General features: G+C 43.6%; 1 protein-coding gene across 1 annotated transcript in view; it reads right to left on the reverse strand.

The window, feature by feature from the left end:
- Window positions 1-501: 501 nt before the first annotated feature.
- LOC137147129 (vesicle-associated membrane protein 2-like) overlaps window positions 502-21,537 on the reverse strand; it is a 79,279-nt gene continuing 58,243 nt past the window's right edge. The window contains exons 3-6 of the mRNA XM_067538930.1: window positions 10,748-10,871; window positions 5,641-5,799; window positions 3,302-3,353; window positions 502-936 (exon numbers count right to left, since the gene is read on the reverse strand). Coding sequence (XP_067395031.1) covers window positions 920-936; window positions 3,302-3,353; window positions 5,641-5,799; window positions 10,748-10,871 — 352 coding nt within the window. The 3' untranslated portion in view covers window positions 502-919. The remainder of the gene's footprint in view (window positions 937-3,301; window positions 3,354-5,640; window positions 5,800-10,747; window positions 10,872-21,537) is intronic.

Consider the following 21,537-nt stretch of genomic DNA (forward strand, 5'->3'; position numbering starts at 1 on the left):
CCATGGACAAAGTTCTGGAAACTGATGCATACTGTCTTCAGTAAGACTACTCATGTGCTTAAAGTTAAAAATACATACATAAGTGTTTCCAGAACTTGGGTTCAAGTGCTATAGATGAACCATAAATCTGAGGGCCACTGCTTTGGTTTGTTAACAATCTAATTTTTTTGGGTCATGTATAATGTTTCTTTACTTGTCAGTGTCATTCTTGCTTCTCATCCAGTTCTCTTTCTGGTTCTCATACACTAGCACGGTGCCACAAAGTTTGTATAGACAACAACTTAATGGAAAGTTTAAATCCATGAAAACATTCTTATTGTTGACCAAATATTTTCAAACCTGAATGCCTAAAATTTGGCTTCAGATTACATATTTAGGCACCTAAATTCAAGTAACTTGACATACAAATTTGTTAAACATCTGCAGCTCCCATTGGCTAAAACAGAATTAGTCCTAGGTGAATCAGGCCACTTTCATTTATGTGTTTAGATATGGATTTTGCAGCCTAATTTAGGCACCCAAGTTTGATAGTTTTGGCCCTACTATTTAATAAAACCTTAAATTTAGGCCTAAATTACATGACAGTATCCTTTTAAAATAAGAACTTTCCTCATAACTGCTCTCTTATCATTCTGAAAAGTTGAGGATGCTTTTCATATATTACAGTTTCAGAAGGTCATTGTGGATGCATTTTAAGACACAATGATAAGACCACGCATGGAACTACTTGGCAGTATTTAGCTGGTACAGTTTCGTGTGGGGACAACATAATACCAAACACACTACATTGAATGCTTACGGATTATTACAGGCAAAACTCCCCAAGATACCAGGAATTAAAAAGCAGAGTTCAATAAGAGAACATCAGAAAAGAGGTTGATATGAACAAAGCCATGCCAAGCCTTCCTTCGGTGCTTTTTCAAGTGCAGAAATAAACTAGGAAGGAGAGAAGAAAAAAGAAAACAACAAATGTTATTATATAGTTAATATTAGACTTCAGGCCACAGACATGAGCATAGGTAAATGTTGTGGGTAAATCACTGAGCATGTGATCCTATCCTCATTAAAATCAAGGGCAGAACTCCAATTGACTTCAATCATAGCCTGATAAAGTTCTGATTATAGAGCAACATTTAGTCCAATGAAATGGATGCACTAGACCCTGTGCTTTAAGGCACCAGATAAATCACTTAGGTCCCTATTCAGGACAGCACTTAAGCACACACTTAACTTTAAGTAAGTGCTTAAACCCCATTGACTTCTATGGGACTTAAGTTGATGCTTAAATGCTGACCTGAGGGATGCTGTCCTGAATCAGGGCCTAATTTCTCTGCACCTCAGTTCTCAATCTGTGAAACGGGGATACTATTTTCCTTTCTCCTTTCCCTCATCTGCTTTGTCTATTTAGACTGACATATTATTGTGGCTTGGACTGTCTCTCACTATGTGTATGTACAGTGCTTAGCAAAGTGGGGTCCTAAAGTAAGTTGAGGCCTCTAAACAGTACTGGGGTGGAAAAACAACAACAATCTGGACTGCAATGCAATATTTATGAAAAAATGTATGACCCTGGGCCTTAAAGCATTAATTCTCTCAAGTACTGCACTAGGCTTCACAATTGTGAGATGTGGTCTTGGTTTTGTAAAGTGACACTACAGGGTTTGGGAATCACAAACTAAAAACTCAGCCTCAAATCATAGGCTATTTCTACACTATGAGCTAGGGATGTGATTCTTCTGCTCTTGTACACACACTCGTGCTAGCTCTCATGGAGTTAGTGTGGGTAAGAATAGCAATGCAGTCATGGTAGCAGAGGCATGGCTTAGGTGTTTCGAATACAAATCCACTAAAACCAGTGGGTATGTACCGTGCTGGCCCTAGACCAAAGGCACCCCTCCCTTCATTTTGTTAAACTTTTGAATACCATATTTTATTGCATTTGTATCCCATTTCATGACTTTGATGCACAATTTGCCTGCATGATTTATCCCTGGCATATAATGTGATAAATTTGCATGCTGGGATCTGTAAATCTGTATTTATTCATGCCATATATAAGCATTTTACTTCAAACATTCTATTTTCCTTTTTATCACTAACAACAAAAACAGCACCCTGAGCGTGGCGCCCCCCAAACCTGGCACCCTAGGCAGTCGCCTGGGTCACCTGCCCTTAAATCCTGCTCTGGGTACGTACTTGGCATGGCTAAGCCTCCACTCCCCATTCTACCATTTCCAGTCTTTTACATTCAGAATTACGAAACCCAGAAATCATTCTGGGTCTCACAGGTGTCAGCTTTTATATAACTCATACATTACCTAAACCATGCACCTAAATCATGTTTACTGATCGTTTGTAAGTATAGCAGAAGCAAACATACACAGACTGCAGGTGAAGTATGTAATCTGAGAATGTGGTATTAGTGCATGCACATAACATAGTTTCCTGTTAAACCTCTTTTTGAGTACTGGCAGTATTGTCTGACTGAACAAAACCCCAGTTTTAATATCTAATGCCATATTAAACTTACATCAAAGAAAACTTCATTTGTAACAGCTGTTGCTAACTCATAGTTTATACATATAAAAAGAAAAAGAAAAGACTTTGTAATCCTTCCTTTCTGATACTAATGTCTCTCTATGTGTATGAAATCTGAACACAGATTACTATTACGAGATCCTTGCTTTGCTATCTATGTGATTGTGACCCTTTGTTCATATTCTATTTCCAGGCATTATACAGATGTATGGAATATGAGACTTTCCGTTTGTAACTGAGAAATCAAGGTGGCTTTGGGCCTGGTTTTAGATATCTAAAGGTGCAGAAAGGCACCCAATAGGCCCCTATGTGCACAACTGCTACTGACTGGCACTTTTGAAAAATTAAGGCTCTGTATACCTTAAAATTTGGCCTGTTGTCCAGAGTCTGTAAGAGTGAACTAATTTAAAGGACTGGTCCTTCTCCCACTAAGGTAAATAGGATTTGCGTCATGGATTTCAATGAGAATAGGACTGGAGTTCTTTGATATTGCATAAAAGTTTACCTAATCCTGAAAAGGTGACTTCTTATATTGGGGGAAACTATGTAATATAACAGAATGGGTGCCATTAAAACTTGAATGTTTCCAACTCCCAGTCAATTAATGTTCAGTGAAATTCATAGTATATCTTATTAGAACACCAGGACACTTGAAAGGGATATTCACAGTCAGACCATCTTCCTAAATGTTTTATTTTCTTTGACATGAGGACATTGGAAATCACAGAGCTATTTAATTTGTAAATAAAAATGAATTACTCACTTATAATTACAACAAGAATGACTGCACATACTACACCAAGGATGATCATCATCTATAAAGAAAGAGTTAAAGAAAGAAAAATGAGGTCTTTGCATAGTAAAAGGTTACTTCTGGTTTTGTCCTTAGATGGGCTGTTAACTCTGTCTCAGTGTTCTTAATCCTCACAGACACCCTGTAATTAACTTTTACAGGCCCGAAATGTAGCATTTCCTAGAAACGAGACAATCTGAGAGAGAGCATCTGTTAAGGTACAGGCTAGCACCAGTGATTCTCAACCTATTTACCATTGTGGACCACATCCAGTACTACCTGTAGGGCTCTGAGCATGTCACATGGGCCAGAGCTGTGTGCTGACTGGGCCGCAAGTGGCCCACAGACCAGAGGTTGAGAACCATTGAGCTAACACGTTTGAAGCTGTGTTCACTGGTTGTGTTGTAGCCTAAACTACAACATGGCCAGCTAAGATGGCTTCAGGTGTGTTCACCAGTATCTCAATGGGGCTTTCAATCATGATAAAATAATTCAATTGAGCTAACATGATTGAAAAGCACACCCTTTGTGAGGGTCCAGATGGGGCTCTAGCATCCCCTCCTGAACACATGTGACAGGAAGGAAGAGCCAACAATTGGTAATGTCCACTTCTCCCCTCGCTCTAGCCCTCCTCTGGCTCTTTAATTCTTTCTTCATTTTACTCTCTTTTCAGGGGGAGCAGGAAGAACCTGGGGGTCAGGAGAGGTAGAGAAGTAGAGCCGTAGGTCTAGTTAATTAGAGTCTCAGAGGCCAGCAAAGTCTGGCTTTGTGGATCCCAGTGGCCCCACCATCTGAGGTCAAGGGACCAACGAGTAGAGAACAGGCAGGAGAGGCCAGAGGCCACGGCCACACGTCTCTCCACACGTCACTTCTGCCCATTTGAATTGTCAGCACAGCATGGTTCGCTGGGCACAATCTGAATTGCTTCAGAATCCATACCACAGTAGCAATGCAGAATTCAAATGATGAGACAATCAACAAGATGAGAAAGGCAGGTGAGAAGGGCACTTGGGACCCAGCCCTGGAGACAATCAATCTTACTTGGGAAGGAGGTGAACTGCCAGCAGCACCATTGGCTTTTAAGGACGAGGGCAATGAAGCTGGGCATCTGGTTTGGGGCATGCAATGAGGAGGCATATGGATGGGTATTTGGGTGGGGATGGGATGGGCTGAGGGGTGGGGGCTGGAAAGGATGAATATGGAATGGAGGAGTAGGCAGTTTCAAGATGGGAAGGAGGGTGGGTCTTGCGTGTTCAAGAGAAAGGATGAATCTGTTGAGGGCTAGGGACAAGATGTTGATGAATTCAGGCTTTGCATTGCCTTAATCTGGCCCCATTAAAGAGATTCTCTTCTTCCTTCACTTCCCATAGTGGCCTGAGGAGGCCCTGAGTCCAGTGGATGCCTACTTCAGCAGCTTCCCTCCATGAAGGAGAAAGAGGTTCATCAATCCCCACAAGGGGAGAAAGGTTCTTCTGCCCCACTCTTCATATATGTTAGACTCATACTGGCTTTGTGCATGCCTGCAAGTGTATTTTTATTATGTTGGGGCTGGGGCTTTTACATGCTTTATCCATTTTTTCAGTTTACGTGTCACATGCTCTAACACTTAGATTTTTAAATCGAACATTTTTCCCACAGAAACAGTTGGGTTTGAACTATGCGGGATGAAGGTGGGGTGGGAAATTCTTTCCCCCACTCCCAAAAATCTAAAAACTTTTGTGAAACCCCAAACTTTTACAAAACATTCTAGAGAGTTTGTGAAATCCAGAAGTTGGCTGGAGTAAAGATAGTAACTATTGAAAATTAACAAGAGGTTTGGAAGGGATATAATTGCTCAAGCTTCAGTGTAGAAGCCAACTACTAATTAGTTGGGGGAAGTTAAAAAGAACTTCCTTGGGAAATCTTGATCCATAACTGCCTATTTCAGGGTTTCTTGCACCTTCTTCCAAAGCTGCCAATGCAAGCCAGTTTCAGACGCAGGATACTGGGCTAGATGGATTCTGTGTTGCAATTCCTTTGTTCTCTCATTCCTCAGAATTCTGATTCAAATTTCAGACCCCACCAAAATCTATGGTTTTCTGAGCCACAGTATAGGTTTAAGTTGCTTTCTATTCACAGTAACTGTAGCTTCCAAAGACTATCCCAATGCTTTAAAGAGTAAAATAGCTTACTTTTCAGCATGAAGAAAAAGGGTTACTTAAAGCCAAACCCACTGTGACAAGCAAATTAATTAAATTAGCACTCATTAAAGCAAAGTGAAAGTAAACAACCAACATGTGGCAGGTTTAACAGATACCAATACTCTTTACCTTGCAGTTTTTCCACCAGTATTTTCTCTTCAACTTGGCTGCGCTAGTTTCAAACTGTGAGGCACCAGCTTGTAATGCGTCTGCCCGGTTGTCAAGCTCTGAAAGTTTTTGGTCTCTTTCTAGAACCTTGTCTACATTCACTCGCATGATGTCCACCACCTGGAAAGATAACCCTCAGTTAGCACACTCCATACATGGACAGGCTATATTCATGGGACTGAAATATCATGGTGTGTGGGAAGTGCCCCTTTGCTATCAGGATAAAAATTATGGCTTGCTGTTATATAGTCAATGTTATATAGTCAATTCCTCTATAACAGGGCTACTCAAACATCCTGGGAGCCCTAGGGAGACAGTAAGGTGCAAATAATCATGCTGTGCTCAAGTGTCCCTTATAGACTATAAAATATTGAGACATTTAAAATGTACGCTAGTTATTTCCATGAAGTTTTCCAGAGGAACATATACTGGTACCTTTAACCCACAGTTAGCTGCTTTGCTATTGTTACAGGAACCTGGCTGAGATACCTATCACTTAGCAGACACCAGCACATCTGTAGTACATACTAGCTTATAGTGTTGGTTAGGGAACACAAGCCTAAGCTATTGTTTTCACTGTTGATAAATTTAACAACATAGTTGCCCTATCATAATTGTAGAAGTACGCTTGATAAGAGCTTCTAATAGGAGCTACCACAACCTATCAGCTCCTTCTCAGTCAAGAAGATCTCCCAAAGTAGTCTGAAATCCTGTTTGGTATTGAAGGAGGGGAGAATATTTTGCATTGAAAATATCTAGTCTTTGTTAATTTCACCATGGAGCCCAGCATGGGCCTGATGCCCACAAGAGCATAGATTGGAAGGGACACACAGAAGGTACTGGGTAAGGCTCAGTAACTCAGTTTTAAAGAAAATTGAAATATATTTACATCGATTGGGCATTTTTAGCAAATTAATGTTAAAAATAGAAATCCTGCTCCAAATTCATCAAACGCTTAAGCAGGCACAGCTTCTGTTGAAGTCAATAAAGTTGTGCCCACTTATGTCAGAAGTAAATATGAGACTGATCTGCAATTTCTTATACACTATGTCAGCTGTACTTAATCTAATTCAGTCTTTTCAGAATAATTAGCAATGAAAAACTAGAGTCAATCACACACTTTGGTCACAGTGAAGAGAAAACAGTGAAATCCTCTAGCAGAGACTACACTGGAACTACATGTCGGATTAGTTATAAAATGCAGCTTATATTTATGTACAAGAGAAAACAAAAGATAGTGGGTCCAGTCCTGCTCCCATTAAGTCAAAAGCAAAACTCTGATTATCTTCCAGTCGGAGCAGAATTAGGCTGTAAGTGTGAAATCCTGGCCACACAGAAATCAGTGATAAAACAGATTTCACCTCTACTCACATCTAAAGTTTTGTTCCTATCCTTGAGAAATGAAATGGCACTGTCGTAAAACAATAGCTTCGCTGTTGGATTTCCACAGTGCAAGTGTTTGGTGCCACCTACAGGACGCTTTACTGCAAGACACATTGAAACAAAAATAATTCCTAAGAAAAGCCTGCAGTAAGAGGGCAAGACAAAAGTAAAGTATGACGAGCCAGATCCTCAGCTAGTGGAAATCAGCACAGTTCCAATGACTTTAAGGATCTGGCTTGTTGCATATATCCTAATCCTGAAAATCCCAACAGAGTTTTGCCTCGTTGGCTCTAGTCAGCCTGTGATTTAGCAACTGGCTGAGCTCCTCCCACCATGTCAAACATAAATTCTGCCTACTCCAGACAAGCAACCCACAGCAACTTCTATCTCTCTCAAATCTGAACGGGCCAAGGAAGTGAACCTGGACATTTCAAATGCACCCTGGGGTTGATGGTCACCTGCTGTTCACTTACCACACTCACAAGGTAGTAACTTTCCAGACAATCGGTCTGATTTTGCCTCTCCATTCAAACTCCTTCACTACAAAGCTGACTTCTGTAGGCTTGAGTTAAACATATCAGAACTAAAGAGAGTATCTCAAACCCCAAAGTTCAGAATCAGGTCTTGAGAATTTCCGAGTTCTAGGCTTTTGGTTTGGCCAATCTATCACTGGAACCTATTTGCATTCTCCTGCTTGAAGAACCCGCTTCATATGTTTGAAGTAGTTCCTTTCAAGCAATAAAATAATCATATTTCATCTCCTAATTAGGGCCATTTGATTTGATTCTGTAAATGCTCACAGCACCCTCATGACGCAGGATATCTGGGAAGACAAGTTTATTTTATTATTCTGACCATAGCCAGGATCCTACCAGAGGCTAAGACATAGCAGATTTGATTCTCTTCTCACTTTCCACAGTGAGAATCAGGAGTCACTCTATTAAAGTAAATGAAATTACATTGTTGTAAAACCAACATAAGTGAGAGAAGAATTGGGCCCAGCTTTTTCTGTTGCTGGATGTTATTCTGATCTGCCCAAATATCATTAGAGGACCATCCAGGTCATAAAGCTGAGGAAGGTTCTAAAAGAGGCAAACTCTATCTAAAATGTAACATTAATTATAATGAAGAAAAACAGCAGGCCAGGTTGGATGATTTCTGTAAAGGTCTTTCCTATATTTGTAAGTGCATTTGTGTTTGTACATCTGAATTGGCATTAAGGATCCACAGAGAGCAAGAAAGAGTTCCATACAACTAGTTGTTCCTAATCTACGTTGTGTTCAGGTAGGTAATGGAATATTTCTAATGGAGCATAGCCTACGAAGCATTCAATGTACTGTATTTAATACTGTGACAAAGCTCTTCCTCTACCTTGGTGGGTCTAGCGCTTCTTTCTAGCGGTAGTTCAGGGAACTGCTTCACCCTTTAGTGTTCTTCCACCTTCTAGTTGTGGGGGAGGGTAATACAGCCTCTCTAAGATGGCCACTCCCTGCTGGGTCCCAGTCCTGTCTCTGGTTCTCAGAGGCCCTTGCCTCTTCCCTGGAGTTCTTGGCCCTCCAGTGAATGGCTGGTAGGAGCCCAGTCCCACCCTCAACTCCAGGCCCCAACTCAGGGACCCTACAAGTAGCAGCCTCATGCTGTGGCTTCAGGAAAGCTGCTAGCTTCCCTGGGTTACTTCCCTGTGCCCCTTAACTTAATGTCTGGACCCTGCTCGGACAGGGGCCCTTCCTAGCCTCCTTGCCTGGGGAGGCTCTAGACCTCTGACAGCCCCACTGCGCGTGGTAGTGCCGAACCAAACGTCCAGTTCTGTCTTCCCCTTCTGACAGGGTCTTTTACCTCAGGCCTCCAGGCCTGGGAAAGGGCTTTGCCCTCTTCCGGCAGGGTTTTTCCCTCCCCCAGTCTTTGTAGTGCAGGGTTCTTTTCTGCCAGAGTTCTGCTCCTTCTCCTAAACCCTCCTGGTTTCTGACAGTATCTTGCCTGCTCACACACTCTCTAGTAGCTCATCTCACTCCCACAATGCTAGACACCACCTTTCTGTGGAGGGGAGGCTTTTAACAAGTCCTGAGTGGGACCTTAATTGGCTCCAGGTGTGTTAATTAACCTGGAGTAACCCCTGCTCAGCTACCAGGGGAAAAGGGACTTGCTGAGCCTGGGGCTGATATATTGACCTTCTAGCACTCACCAGTAGCCATCTAGTCTGACCCTGTCACAATACGCACATCTAAAGTATCCACTACTTAACTAGCCATACTGCAAATCAACAGCTCATTCATGATTAAACCCCAGGATTAGTAATGGGTGATGCTGGATGGGTTGCATCTAGGATTAACTTCACTAGTTCAATGAATATGGGGGTTGATGAATGCTGGCATGGTGAGTGTGATCGAGTGAGAATTTTCTGTAACATTTTGTCGGAACACTGGGAAAAGGCTGTTTACTCTTGGGCAGGCTATAGCAAAGGTGTGAATGGCACCTGGGTGTCTTGAGTTTGGAGACATTGGAGACATCCAAGTCATTGGCGAGTCCATGAAGACAATGGCAAAGCCAACCCATGGCACATTTGCTACCTAGCAACTAACGACTATGGATGGTCCAGCCTCCGCAGGAAACCAGCCGTGTTTGACCATCTGGAGAACAAAGGACTGAGGTGGGGCCAGATAGGACTGGTCTGGGAATTTGAACAAAGAGGGAACAGAGGGGCAAAGCTGGAGCTAGGGGGACACACCACTTGACTGGGGCTCTGGGCCAACCAAAATGGACCATACTGTAACTTCCTGTTCTCTATGTTAACCAAGGACTTTCTACGCTGGGTTCCAATTGACTAATAATCATTTCTGTGTTGACAAAACTGTGTGAAGATCACTGAAGATGCTGTTGGAGACGTGTTGCTCCCTAAGATTTACAAGTCTTTCTCCGAAGTCTGCCTCAGTGGGACTCACTGAACAGAGCTCATGGTGTGAAGTAGGAGTGCTGAAGGCCCAGAGGTCCAGCCCTAGGAGGAGTGAGACCCCAATGGGCTCTGGCTTGCTGAAAGGGTCCTCCCAGAGGCTGTTCCAAAGTTGGGGTCATAGCACCAATCCTATGGATCCATGATGAGTAAAATTATTACGGGGAATTATCATCCCAGTTAAGAGGAAATCCATGCTGGAACTAGGTCTAATACAGAACAATCATTCTAAAGTATCTGGGGACTTCTTGGAACTGTTGCTCTCTGGTCTTGCTCAACTGTTTGTCTTTGCCTGAATTTAGTGTTTAATAATAATAATAAATAATAATAATAATAATAATAAAAAAAAACCACTTTTTGGTAACTGTTGCCCTGACCTGGAAACTAACCCAGCCTTGCAGACACAGGGATAGTGCACAAGGGATAGCTTGCAGGGCAGGGCCTATGACTTTATAATCCCAGAAAAATTTATATTTATATTGGCTATTTACGAACAGTAACAGAGGTAGCATCTAAGTCACATTTATTTTGTGAGCAGAGGTGTTAGGGTTATAAAGGCTATGAATGAGCTCTTCTGCAATCTCCCTACTAAAAACCTTATCTCATGTAAATCTCCTTCCAGAAACCCACTGACTTCAATTGAGTAATGGCTCCAGGTTCCTTACTAGGCAAACAGTTCTTTAATCACCTTTAAAAAAAAATAAAATCTCGTCAGTGCCTGTGTTGTGTGCAGCTCACCTCATCCACCTGAGCTTGTGTCTGCTGCAGTCTTCTGTTACTGGTCACATTGGTGGGAGGAGGAGGCCCTCCTGCCCCGGGAATGGTGGAACCTCCGGCACCTTGGGTGGGAGCTGGGGCTGACCTAAACCAGAAGCACAGAAATTCATTGAGCATTCCCTGAATTTCATTCATTTACACCTTCACTTTGTTACCAGACAAAGGTGTATATGTGTACAGATACACAGTAGAGTTTTCTAGCCTTCTCTGGATTGTCAGTTAGTGCAGGAATCCAGAGTCAGGCACTTAACTCTACATTTAGGCACCAGGTCCCTGACTTTGGGTAATCAAGTTCGAAAACTGGGCCCCTACAGTTTCCATCTGATTTTCCCCTAATTTTTCCCATTAAACAGCTCTTATTCAGGCAAATCTACTGGAATCAACAGGAATTCTGTGTGCCTTGAATATGGCCCTTTGATTATCTATCTATCACTCATCTTTCCTCTCTGGCTGAGCAGTGGAAATCAGGAAGTAGGAAATTCTGCTCAGAGTGTTTATGGAACAATGCATAGCGGGCATTTTACCAAGCAGTCCAGCGAGCTTCTGTGCAATTCATTTCCATGTTTTTACTAGCCATAGTGTACCCTGCTGGCAATACAAGATATATTCTAGAAAAGACCCTCTGACGGGTTAGGAAAACAAACTAAAGCTTTAGAAAACTCTCCCCTGGCAATGAGGCCAAGTTCATTCATTTGTAAATAGCAGAACCCAGCAACAGTTCTGAACATAGGCTCCAGTGAGCATGGGTAGGTGGGGCCTAATTTTGTTACAATGGCTTAAAAAACAAACAAGACTCGAGGCTTGATCTCTAACCCATCTTGCACTGGTGGCATAACCAGGTGAACTGAAAGAGTAGATTAAACTCTTTATAATTTGTCTGGGTTTGCAGTATAAAGAGCAAAATGTGGGCAAACCTAGTTCTGTAAATCTGGCCCCAGGATTAATAAATTCTCCAGGGGATCTGACTGCAATCAGTGCATTGGGAAGGGTAGTGTCTCAGGCCTGGTCTACACTGACAATGTAATATATACATAAAGTACATAAAGTATGCATCTCCACTGGCATGTCAGTTCTGCCAACCTAAATCATGGTAAAATTCGACTTAATAAAACCACCTCCACAAGTGGCATAGCGCTGAAGTTGAATTCTGTGGGTTGAATGAGTGTCAGTGTACGCAGAGTGCAACGTAAATCGATGTTATTGGCCTCCGGGAGGTATCCCATAATAATCTGTTGTGTCCGCTCTGCACATTCGCAGTCTGCTGCACTGTGGCCATGTAAACAGGAAATAGCTCCTCCCCTCAAGCCGGGGAAATTTTGAATTCCCATTTCTTGTTTGGTCAGCGTGGAGAGAGCTTGCCAACACAACTGATCACGGTGACTGCAAGCCCCAAACGCACTCCAGCTGGAGTCGACCTGAGGATCTAAAGGAGGAGCAGGTTTTGGAATTACTTCAAGTCAAAGTTGCAGGAACTATCTGAAGCCTGCATCCCAAGGAAGGGGATAGTGGTAGAGTGGTTAATGGGAATGAGGATATGGAGGTAGAAATGACCACATACGAGATAGAAGCCAAACTTGAACAGCTTAATGGGACTAAATCAGGAGGGCTGGATAATCTCCATCCAAAAATATTAAAGGAACTAGCACATGAAATTGCAAGCCCATTAGTAAGAATTTTTAATGAATCTGTAAACTCAGGGGCTGTACTATATGACTGGAGAATTGCTAACATAATGCCTATTTTTAAGAAAGGGGGAAAAAGTGATCTGGGTAACTACAGGCCTGTTAGTTTGAGTAGTATGCAAGGTCTTGGAAAAAAAATGTAATGAGAAAGCAGTTCAGGACATCGAGGTTAACGGTAAGTGGGATAAAATACAATACGGCTTTACAAAAAGGAGATTGTGCCAGACCAACCTGATTTCCTTTTTTGAGATAACACATTTTTTTAAACAAAGGGAATGCAGTGGATATAATTTACCTAGATTTCAGTAAGGCATTTGATATGGTTCTGTATGGGGAATTATTAGTTAAATTGGAAAAGACAGGGATTAAAATGAAAATTGAAAGGTGGATAACGGACTGGTTAAAAGGAAGACTACAAAGGGTCATACTGAAAGGTGAACTGTCAGACTGGAGGGAGGTTACTAGTAGAGTTCCCCAGGGATCAGTCTTGGGACCAATCTTATTTAACCTTTGTATTACTAATTTGGCACAAAAAGTGGGAATGTGCTAATAAAGTTTGCGGATGACACGAAGTTGGGAGGTATTGCCAATACAGAGAAGGATTGGGATATCATACAGGAAGATCTGGATGACCTTGTAAATTGGAATAATTGAAATAAGATGAAATTTAATAGTGGAAAGTGCAAGGTCATGCATTTAGGGACTAATAACAAGAATTTCTGCTATAAGCTGGGGACACATTTGTTGGAAGTGACAAAGGAGAAGAAGGACTTGGGCATATTGTTTGATCACAGGATGACTATGAGCCACTAATGTGATGTGGCTGTGAAAAAAGCTAATGCAGTCCTTGGATGCATCAGACGAGGTATATCCAGTAGAGATAGGGAGGTGTTAGTACCATAATACAAGGCGCTAGTGAGACCTCATCTGGAATACTGTGTGCAGTTCTGGTCCCCCATTAAGAAAGATGAATTCAAACTGGAACAGGTGCAGAGAAGGGCTACTCGAATGATCTGCAGAGTAGAAAATCTGCCTTATGAGAGGAGACTCAAAGAGCATGGCTTGTTTAGCCTAACCAAAAGAAGGTTGAGGGGAGATATGATTGATCTCTATAAATACACCAAAGGGATAAATACCAGGGAGAGAGAGGAGTTATTTAAGTTTAGCACCAATGTGGACACAAGAAATAATGGATATAAACTCGCCATCAGGAAGTTTAGACTTGAAATTAGACACAGGTTTCTAACCATCAGAAGAGTGAAGTTCTGGAATAGCTTTCCAAGGGGATCAGTGGGGGCAAAAAACTCAGTTGGCTTCAAAACTGAGCTTGATAAATTTATGGAAGGGATGGTATGATGGGACAGCCTAATTTGGCAATTGGATTGATCTTTGACTACTGATGATAGATATGCCGATGGCCTGTGAAGGGATGTTAGATGGGGGACGGAGGGATTCTGAGTTATTACAGAGAATTCTTTCTTGGGTGTCAGGCTGGTGAGTCTTGCCCACATGCTCAGGGTTTAATTGATCACCATATTTGGGGTCAGGAAGGAATTTTCCCCCAAAGCAGATTGGTAAAGGCTCTGGGTTTTTTTTGCCTTCCTCTGTAGCATGGGGCACGGCTCACTTGCTGGTGGATTCTTTGTACCTTAAGTCTTTAAACCATGATTTGAGGACTTTAATAATTCAGTCATAGGTCAGGGGTCTATTACAGGAGTGGATGAGTGAGATTCTGTGGCCTGTGTTGTGCAGAAGGTCAGACTAAATGATCATATTGGTCCCTTCTAACTTTAGCATCTATGAGTCTAAGTTCTCATCTGTCTGTGGGACGAAGAGTCAGTTCTGGCTCAGCTCCGAGCAAGCAAAAGAAATTTGGATATCTACAAGAAGATATCTTGCAGCATGCTGGAGAAGGGGCACCACAGGGACGTGCAGCAGTGCAGTGTTAAGATCAAATTGCTGAGGCAGGCTTACCAGAAAACTAGGGAAGCTAACCGTTGTTCTGGCTCCTCACCAAAAACATGCCACTCTTATGAGGAGCTGCATGCAATTCTCGGCAGAGACACCACCACTGAGTCACCACGCAGCGTTGATACCTCGGGGGAATCCGAGGCCGGGATAAATGAGGACAAGTCTGTGGATGAGGGGGAAGAGGATGATAAGAACAGGGGGCAGGCGAATGGGGAATCCCATTTCTCTGAAAGCCAGGAGCTGTTTGCAACACAGGAGCAGCCCAACCAAATGCAGGAAACCATGACTGACCGGGATGCTGGGGAAGGCACATCTAGTGAGTATGTACTACAAATTGCATGTCTTTGGTTATATCCCCAGTCCATAATCTCGTACCAGTGGGAAAAAGTGGTGTGTGTGGTGGGGGGCTGTGCTTCCTCGTACTTGGAGTGCTTAAGCATTGGGTTCACCCCAGAAAAGATTATTTATGTGCACAGGAATGCTCCATGAATCCTCCATGAATATCTCCAGGAAGCTTTCATGTAGGTACTCTGCAATTCTTTGCAGAAGGTTTCTTGGGAGGGCAGCCTTATTTCTTCCACCGTGATAGGACACTTTCTCCCGCCACTCTGGTATTAATTGTGCAGGCATCATCGCAGAACACAGCATAGCAGCATAAGGGCCAGGCCTGTAGCCAGATGCTTGCAGCAAATCCTTCCTTTCCACCTGTGTGACCCTCAGGAGGCTGATATCACTCATGGTTTCTTAGGGAAGATAGCGCACATTTACAGTACCCGCCCAAGAAAGTTTTTTTTAATGTGTGTGTTATTGCACAGCCGTGGAAGGTTTCTTGGTTCAGCACATCGCAAGTTCGTAAGCAGGATGTTGTTGCTATGGGTCTTGGGCATCCACAGACGGGTTCCCATTTTTTTCCTCCAGAGACAGTTTACCTGTACCCACCCTTCACCCTTTCTACCTCCTGTTAAAAGCCTGATCAATGGGAGCCCAACATCCCTTCATGGACTTGTGCAGCATGGGCACCGGGAATTTCCCTAACATAGATGCACCAGCCCCTTACTTACCATGGCTGGGATGGCACTCAGACCCCTGCAATACTCAGACAACAGTATGTGGTTATAGTCTTCCCTTGGGAAGGCTAAGGGGGAGTTGTTTATAAATTGTAACATTGCTTTTTGTCCTTGGGATGAGTTAACAATGGGTACCTTGTGATTTGCTTCCCTTACAGTGGACAATGTGGCCTTCAACACACTGTCTCATACTCCTGCAGAGCACCTGTCACAGATAAGAAGGCAAAATAAAACCCCTCAGAATGACATGCTAATGAGATAATGAACGCCTCTGTGGCTGCTGACACAGAGCTAAGAGTGTGGAGGATTTCATTATCTGACAGGCTGAACATGGACATGGACAACAGAAAGGCAGTACAGGAATATGAGCGTTCAACACAAGAAGAAATGCTGTGTATAATGAATGATCAGTCAGACATGTTGAGGCACCTGGTTGAGTTTCAGGAAGCTCAGTGGCAAGACTGACTCCCTCTGCAGTCCCTGCAAAATGCTGAGTGAACGCATTCTTCCCTAGCTCTCTCCCCCAAGTGGTGTAGGAGGAGGTTGAACAGGGTGCAGTATGTGTTGCACTCCTCCCTGGTTGAGGGGAGCAGAAAGAGGTGACGGCCCCTTTAAGGAGTGCGAATGTGTGATTCTTTCGTGTGTGCACAACCAAAATGGGCTCTGTATCCCCTCTCAGGCCCCACACAATGCATGCAGAATGTTTAATTATTTTCCTTTTTCCTCTCTGTGAAGGATCACCAATAAAAAAGTACTGCTTTCCAATTCATTACTGTTTATTTATTTACTGATAACAAGGGAGGGAATAACAAGAGAGGGGATTATTGGGGTGAGGGGGAGAGGATCGAGGGGGGGGGGAAGAGGGGAACTGGGTCGGTGAGGAATGGGTAGGGGATGCGAAGTGAAAGCACAGCACAGATAAGTGATGCATATTACTGTTGTGTCTCATTGCAAAAGCAGTTTTTCAATGCTTCCCTGAGGCGCAGCGCTCTGCGATTGGCTCTCAGCGTTGCAGTGGCATCTGGCTGCTCCAAATTTGTGGCCGGCTATCTGCTTCCACACCCAACCCAATGGGAACATCTCCCCCTTTGTTTCACAGACATTATGGAGCACACAGCAGGCAGAGATAACTATTGGGATGTTTTTTTCACTGAGGTCTAGCCTAGTGAGGAGACTGCACCAGCATGCCTTTAAATGTCCAAATGCACATTCCACCACCATGCTGCCCTTGCTGAGCCAATTATTAAAACACTCCTTCTCGCTGTCCAGGTGCCCCATGTAGGGCTTCATTAGCCAGGAGAGCAAGAGATAGGCAGAATCCCCCAGGATCACTGTTGGCATTTCAACATCGCCAATATTCATTTTTTGATCAGGGAAGAAAGTGTCCGCCTGCATCTTTTTTAACAGACCTGAGTTCCTAAAGATGCACGCGTCATGTACCTTTCCAGATCACCCCACATTGATGTTGGTAAAGCGTCCCCTGCAACACCACAAGAGCCTGCAACACCATTGAGAAGTATGCCTTTCAATTTATGTACTCTGTGGCAAGGTGGTCTGGGGCTAAGATAGGGATGTGCGTGGCATCTATGCCCCCTCATAGTTTGGGAACCCCATTGCAGAAAACCCACGTGGAGCGTCCTCCGTATTTCCCAAAGTTACTATCGTTCTTTGCAGAAATCTATTAATGGCCCAGCACACTTGTATCACAGCTGCTCCTATGGTAGATTTACCAATTGTGAATTGATTCCCAACTGACTGGTAGCAGTTTGGCATTGCTAGCTTCCACAGAGCAATGTGAGCCAGAGAGCCACTCTCTTCCCCACTGTCAGACCTGGTCTCAAGCGAGTATTCATGTGTTTCAGGGATGGGGAGAGCTCTTCACAAAGTTCAAAGAAAGTGGCCTTTTGCATTCGAAAGTTCTGCAGCCACTGCTCATCATCCCACACCTTCATAACAATGCAATAACACCAGTGAGTACTTGTTTCCCGGTACCAGAAGCAGCGCTCCACCGACTGCAGATGGTACATGACAGCCTGCAGCAAACAGGATTGTTTCATTCTATGGCTTGTAGCAAGGTGGCCTCTGTAACATCTCAATTTTCAGTGCTGTGGCTCCTGTCTCGCCCCTGAAAATACTGCAGAATAAGTCATGAGGTATTTGTGATGCTCACAATAATAGTGCAGAGCTGAGTGGGTTCCATTCCTCTCTGGCAATGGCGTCTGCGCGGCAGAGTGAAGGGTTTGAAAAAATGGTGCGAAAAGGCGACCGTCTGTTTGTTTGGACTAGGACAAGAAGGGGGGGGGGGAGATGGGAGTACGTTGCATCATGGGAGGACGACAACCTTCCCAAAAGCCTCTGTGGCTAGTTGCATTGTGGGATAGCTACCCACGATGCACTGCTTTGATTGTCGACCCAAGCAGGGCTAGGGGGGACGCAATCCCCTGACGCGATGAGTGTGGTGTGATCATGCTCCTGCGACTTCTAAAATTTGGCAGGTGAAAGTCAATTTAAAATAAATTGACTTCACTCGGCAGTGTAGACATACTCTCAGACTCTTATATGCATAACTGTGTATAAAATGAGAGAAAATCCATGACATGCTAGGTCTCCCTTGGTTGCTCTGGTTCTCTTTCATCCCATCCCCTCCTCTCCTTTTCCTCCATATGTATATTTTGCTGTACCTTTTCCTTAATGTTTTCATGGGCTGTGTGCCATAAGCCCAGTTTTCTGATTGTGATTTAGAATAGTCCCTCCACCTTATTCCTCTCTTGCCCTGTGTTATCTTCTATTAATGTCTCAGCTTCCCCATCTCTGCCTCCTTCCTGCCTCTTTGCCACCAATCACTCATGACCCCACATTCTCCATGAACATCCCCATCTCTCATTAGCCCCTCCCCACCTCTGCATCACCCATGCTCTGCATCAAATGCTTACCACCATCAGCCCTTACCCCCCATTCTTCACTCTCTGCTCACCATTCTCATTCTGAATACCCCCCCCCCCCAGCCAGTTCTCCCACTATTATACTTTGCTTCACTATCAGCCCCTTCCAGGGCCTTAAGCTAGCTGAGCAATGTTGATCCTTATTTCTCTCAGGCTGGGAGGATTTTGCCCTGCAGCTAAGCCTATTGTCTTAAGTTACAGCCCAGTTCAGCGGTACGGCCAATCATCAGGAGACAGAGCTTTGGGGGCAGGGAGCAGTTTCAGAGCTTCTTCCCTCCCACAACCACTGAACACTTAATTAATTGAAGGAGTGAGCAGGAAGAGAGCTGATGTGCTCACTCAGCATGGCTCCGCCCCTCATCTTCTCACTTGAGCTGCTGAGCAATTGGTGCTGAGGGGAAATGGGATTGAGAATCCGCCTCCTCTACTTGGTGTTTTGAATGTGGATCAGAGCAAGGCTGACACACATCAAGAAAGGCCAAAAAGCAGCAGGCTGGGAGGAAATTTAGGCTGGGGATTGTGTATGGCAAGGGGGAGGATCTCTGAGGCACACAGCAGTACTCAGCCAGCCCCGCCTGGGCAGTATCAACCACCAACTGCCCCCCCCAGAACAACAGACCTGGCTTAAATTGTTTGCCCAAGAGCACAGATTAAAATTTGTGGCAGAGCTAGAAACTGAACCCAGATGTCCCATCTTAAATACTAGCCCAGCATTGTCATCCTCCAAATTGCTTTTAAAAACTATTTTCTTCAAATGAGCTGACAGATCCAATCTGTCCTGGTGATTGAACTTCAGCAAGCAAATCATCCCACTGGCCTGACAGCCCCTAATGATTTCAAACAGCCATTCCTCACACCCACACTTCAAATCGGTGACTCATTACCTTTTCTGAAGGGTTCCCCATCAGTTCCTCCTGCAAGGGAAATAAAACCTTCCCTATAACTGCAGAGGAAATCCCTGAACATTCAAATTTGGGGGGGGGGGCGGGGGGAGGAGAGGGGGTGAAGAACCACAAATCCCACTCATATGTTCCCAATGCCTCCCCCACAATGACAGCCTGAGGGAATACAGTGTCTCTCTGAATCACTCCTTTCTACATCACCAGAGCCTGATTAATGTTATTGGAATTATGTCCCCATGCCGCAATGCCTTGCATTTCAGAGAGATGCATTGATTTCTCAAATCCACCCTCATTGTTGATTTGCCATCATTTTGTCAAGTCCAAGAGCCACTCAGAAAGACCCCTGATCATCCACTGTTCACTCACTGAGACTAATGCTGCATATTACACTTCTTTTTTTGATGATAAATCCCTTATCAAGCTTTGATTGAAAGGGAAGAGCTTGAGTCATATGATAAATAGCACACCCTTTGCCAACTTCCCATTAGTTGCTATAAACCGAAAAGGCCAGATTCTGATCTCATTTCCACGAGTCTCAAATCATAGCAACTCCAATGTAGTCAGTGAGGATTTACAGTCAGAGCATTTACACTGGCATAAGCAAGATCAGAATCTGGACCATAATGACACCTGATTCAAACACCATATCCTGTATGGATAGCGTTTTGGGAGGATGTTCTGGGATCATACAGTTGAAACTGTAAAATTTCATCATGGCTGAGGAGGAAAATACCCTTTTCCCATCAACCAACTATGCAATTTATATGGAAAAATTCTGTGATACCATGTTCGTTAGTTTAAAAATAACAACATAGCCATCCCCTTGCAATATTTTGTTCAAATCTCTGAGGCTACAGAACTGTAATACTTGGAAAGAGGTATTGTTTAAACCAGCCACCTGCTTTGGCTAATAAAGTGTAATCTATAAAGGAGACAGAGTCTTCAAGGACAAGCTGGGTAGGGGTAGGTGTGGTAGGTAGCTACCCATTCCCCACACTGTGCATGGCCTCAATCTCTGACCATTCTTCTGCATTCCAATCTTTGTAGTAACTCAAAATGAAAGCGTACGAGTTTGACTAAGAAGCTTGGTGGTCAGCTATATAAACTTTTTTGTCCAATATTTTAAAGGCACTTTTGCTTCCCTTTCAGTGCTTAAAATGAATTTGCATAAATCAGAAGCACTCCCTAATTTGCTATTTCATAGTTTTCTCACCAGTTTCATTGATGCCTTCTTATTTGGTTGGGACTGGGGTTCAGTTGTGTGTTCAGGGACCACATTGTCCCCTGTATAGGTTAATTCAGCCAAAAGGACTGGAAGCAGTCAGAGAATTTTTTTCATTTTACTCCATAATGGGGCAGAGCTCCCCAAAAACTGGCAAGGAGGAGGTGTTTTCTTTACTAAAGCTGGTTGGAAATTGTCCAGCAGATCATTTTTACACTGCAAAATACTGATTTGTCAAATGCAAAATGTTTTGTGGAAATGTGGGGTCACAACTCTGATGGAGTCCTTCAGATGACCTGCTGAGGAGCCAGGTAGGGGAGCTGGCAGGAAACCAGGCAAGTTTTAAAATCTACTGTAAACGTAGACACCAAGGCAAAGTTGTGACTCTAATTTCTCACCCTACACAACTTAATATGAAACCATTTTGCTTTGTTTTTAAAGCAATTTACCATTTATCTTTAGAAATTAAACTAATGTAACTACTGAACCCTTGTGGCCAAGATGGAGTCTGCTTTGCAGGCAGCCTCATCCAAGAAAAGGGCCCGCAGGAACACAGCAGGGAAACTCCCTTTCAGACTGGGCGCACTTGTTCCCAGCCCCCTCCCCCGAGTATAAACAAACACACACTTACATACTCCACACACAGTATAATGACTATAGGAAAGGGAAATATTTACTTACAGAAGGATGAATGGAGAAAAACAACAGGGGGAAACATAGGGGAAAACAGTAAAACAGGATTACATCCAACAGGAAGAACCCACAGGCCAGTGGTACCACAATATGAAAGAGCAGACACTGAGCAATGTGTCTATACTCAGAGTTCAGGAATCCTGGGCAGAACTTCAGCATGTAAGTGAGTCTTGAGTGCTCCTGGTTGTCTTTGGTGCCAGTAATCCTTCCCCAACAAACCCCTCCAGTGCCCTTTTCGGCAGCTCTCTGCAAACCCACACAGAGTGACAACT

This window comes from Emydura macquarii, unplaced genomic scaffold (genome assembly GCF_026122565.2).
Source record: "Emydura macquarii macquarii isolate MOO-44397 ecotype Brisbane River unplaced genomic scaffold, CSIRO-AGI_Emac_v2 contig_499, whole genome shotgun sequence".
NCBI lineage: Eukaryota > Metazoa > Chordata > Testudines > Chelidae > Emydura > Emydura macquarii.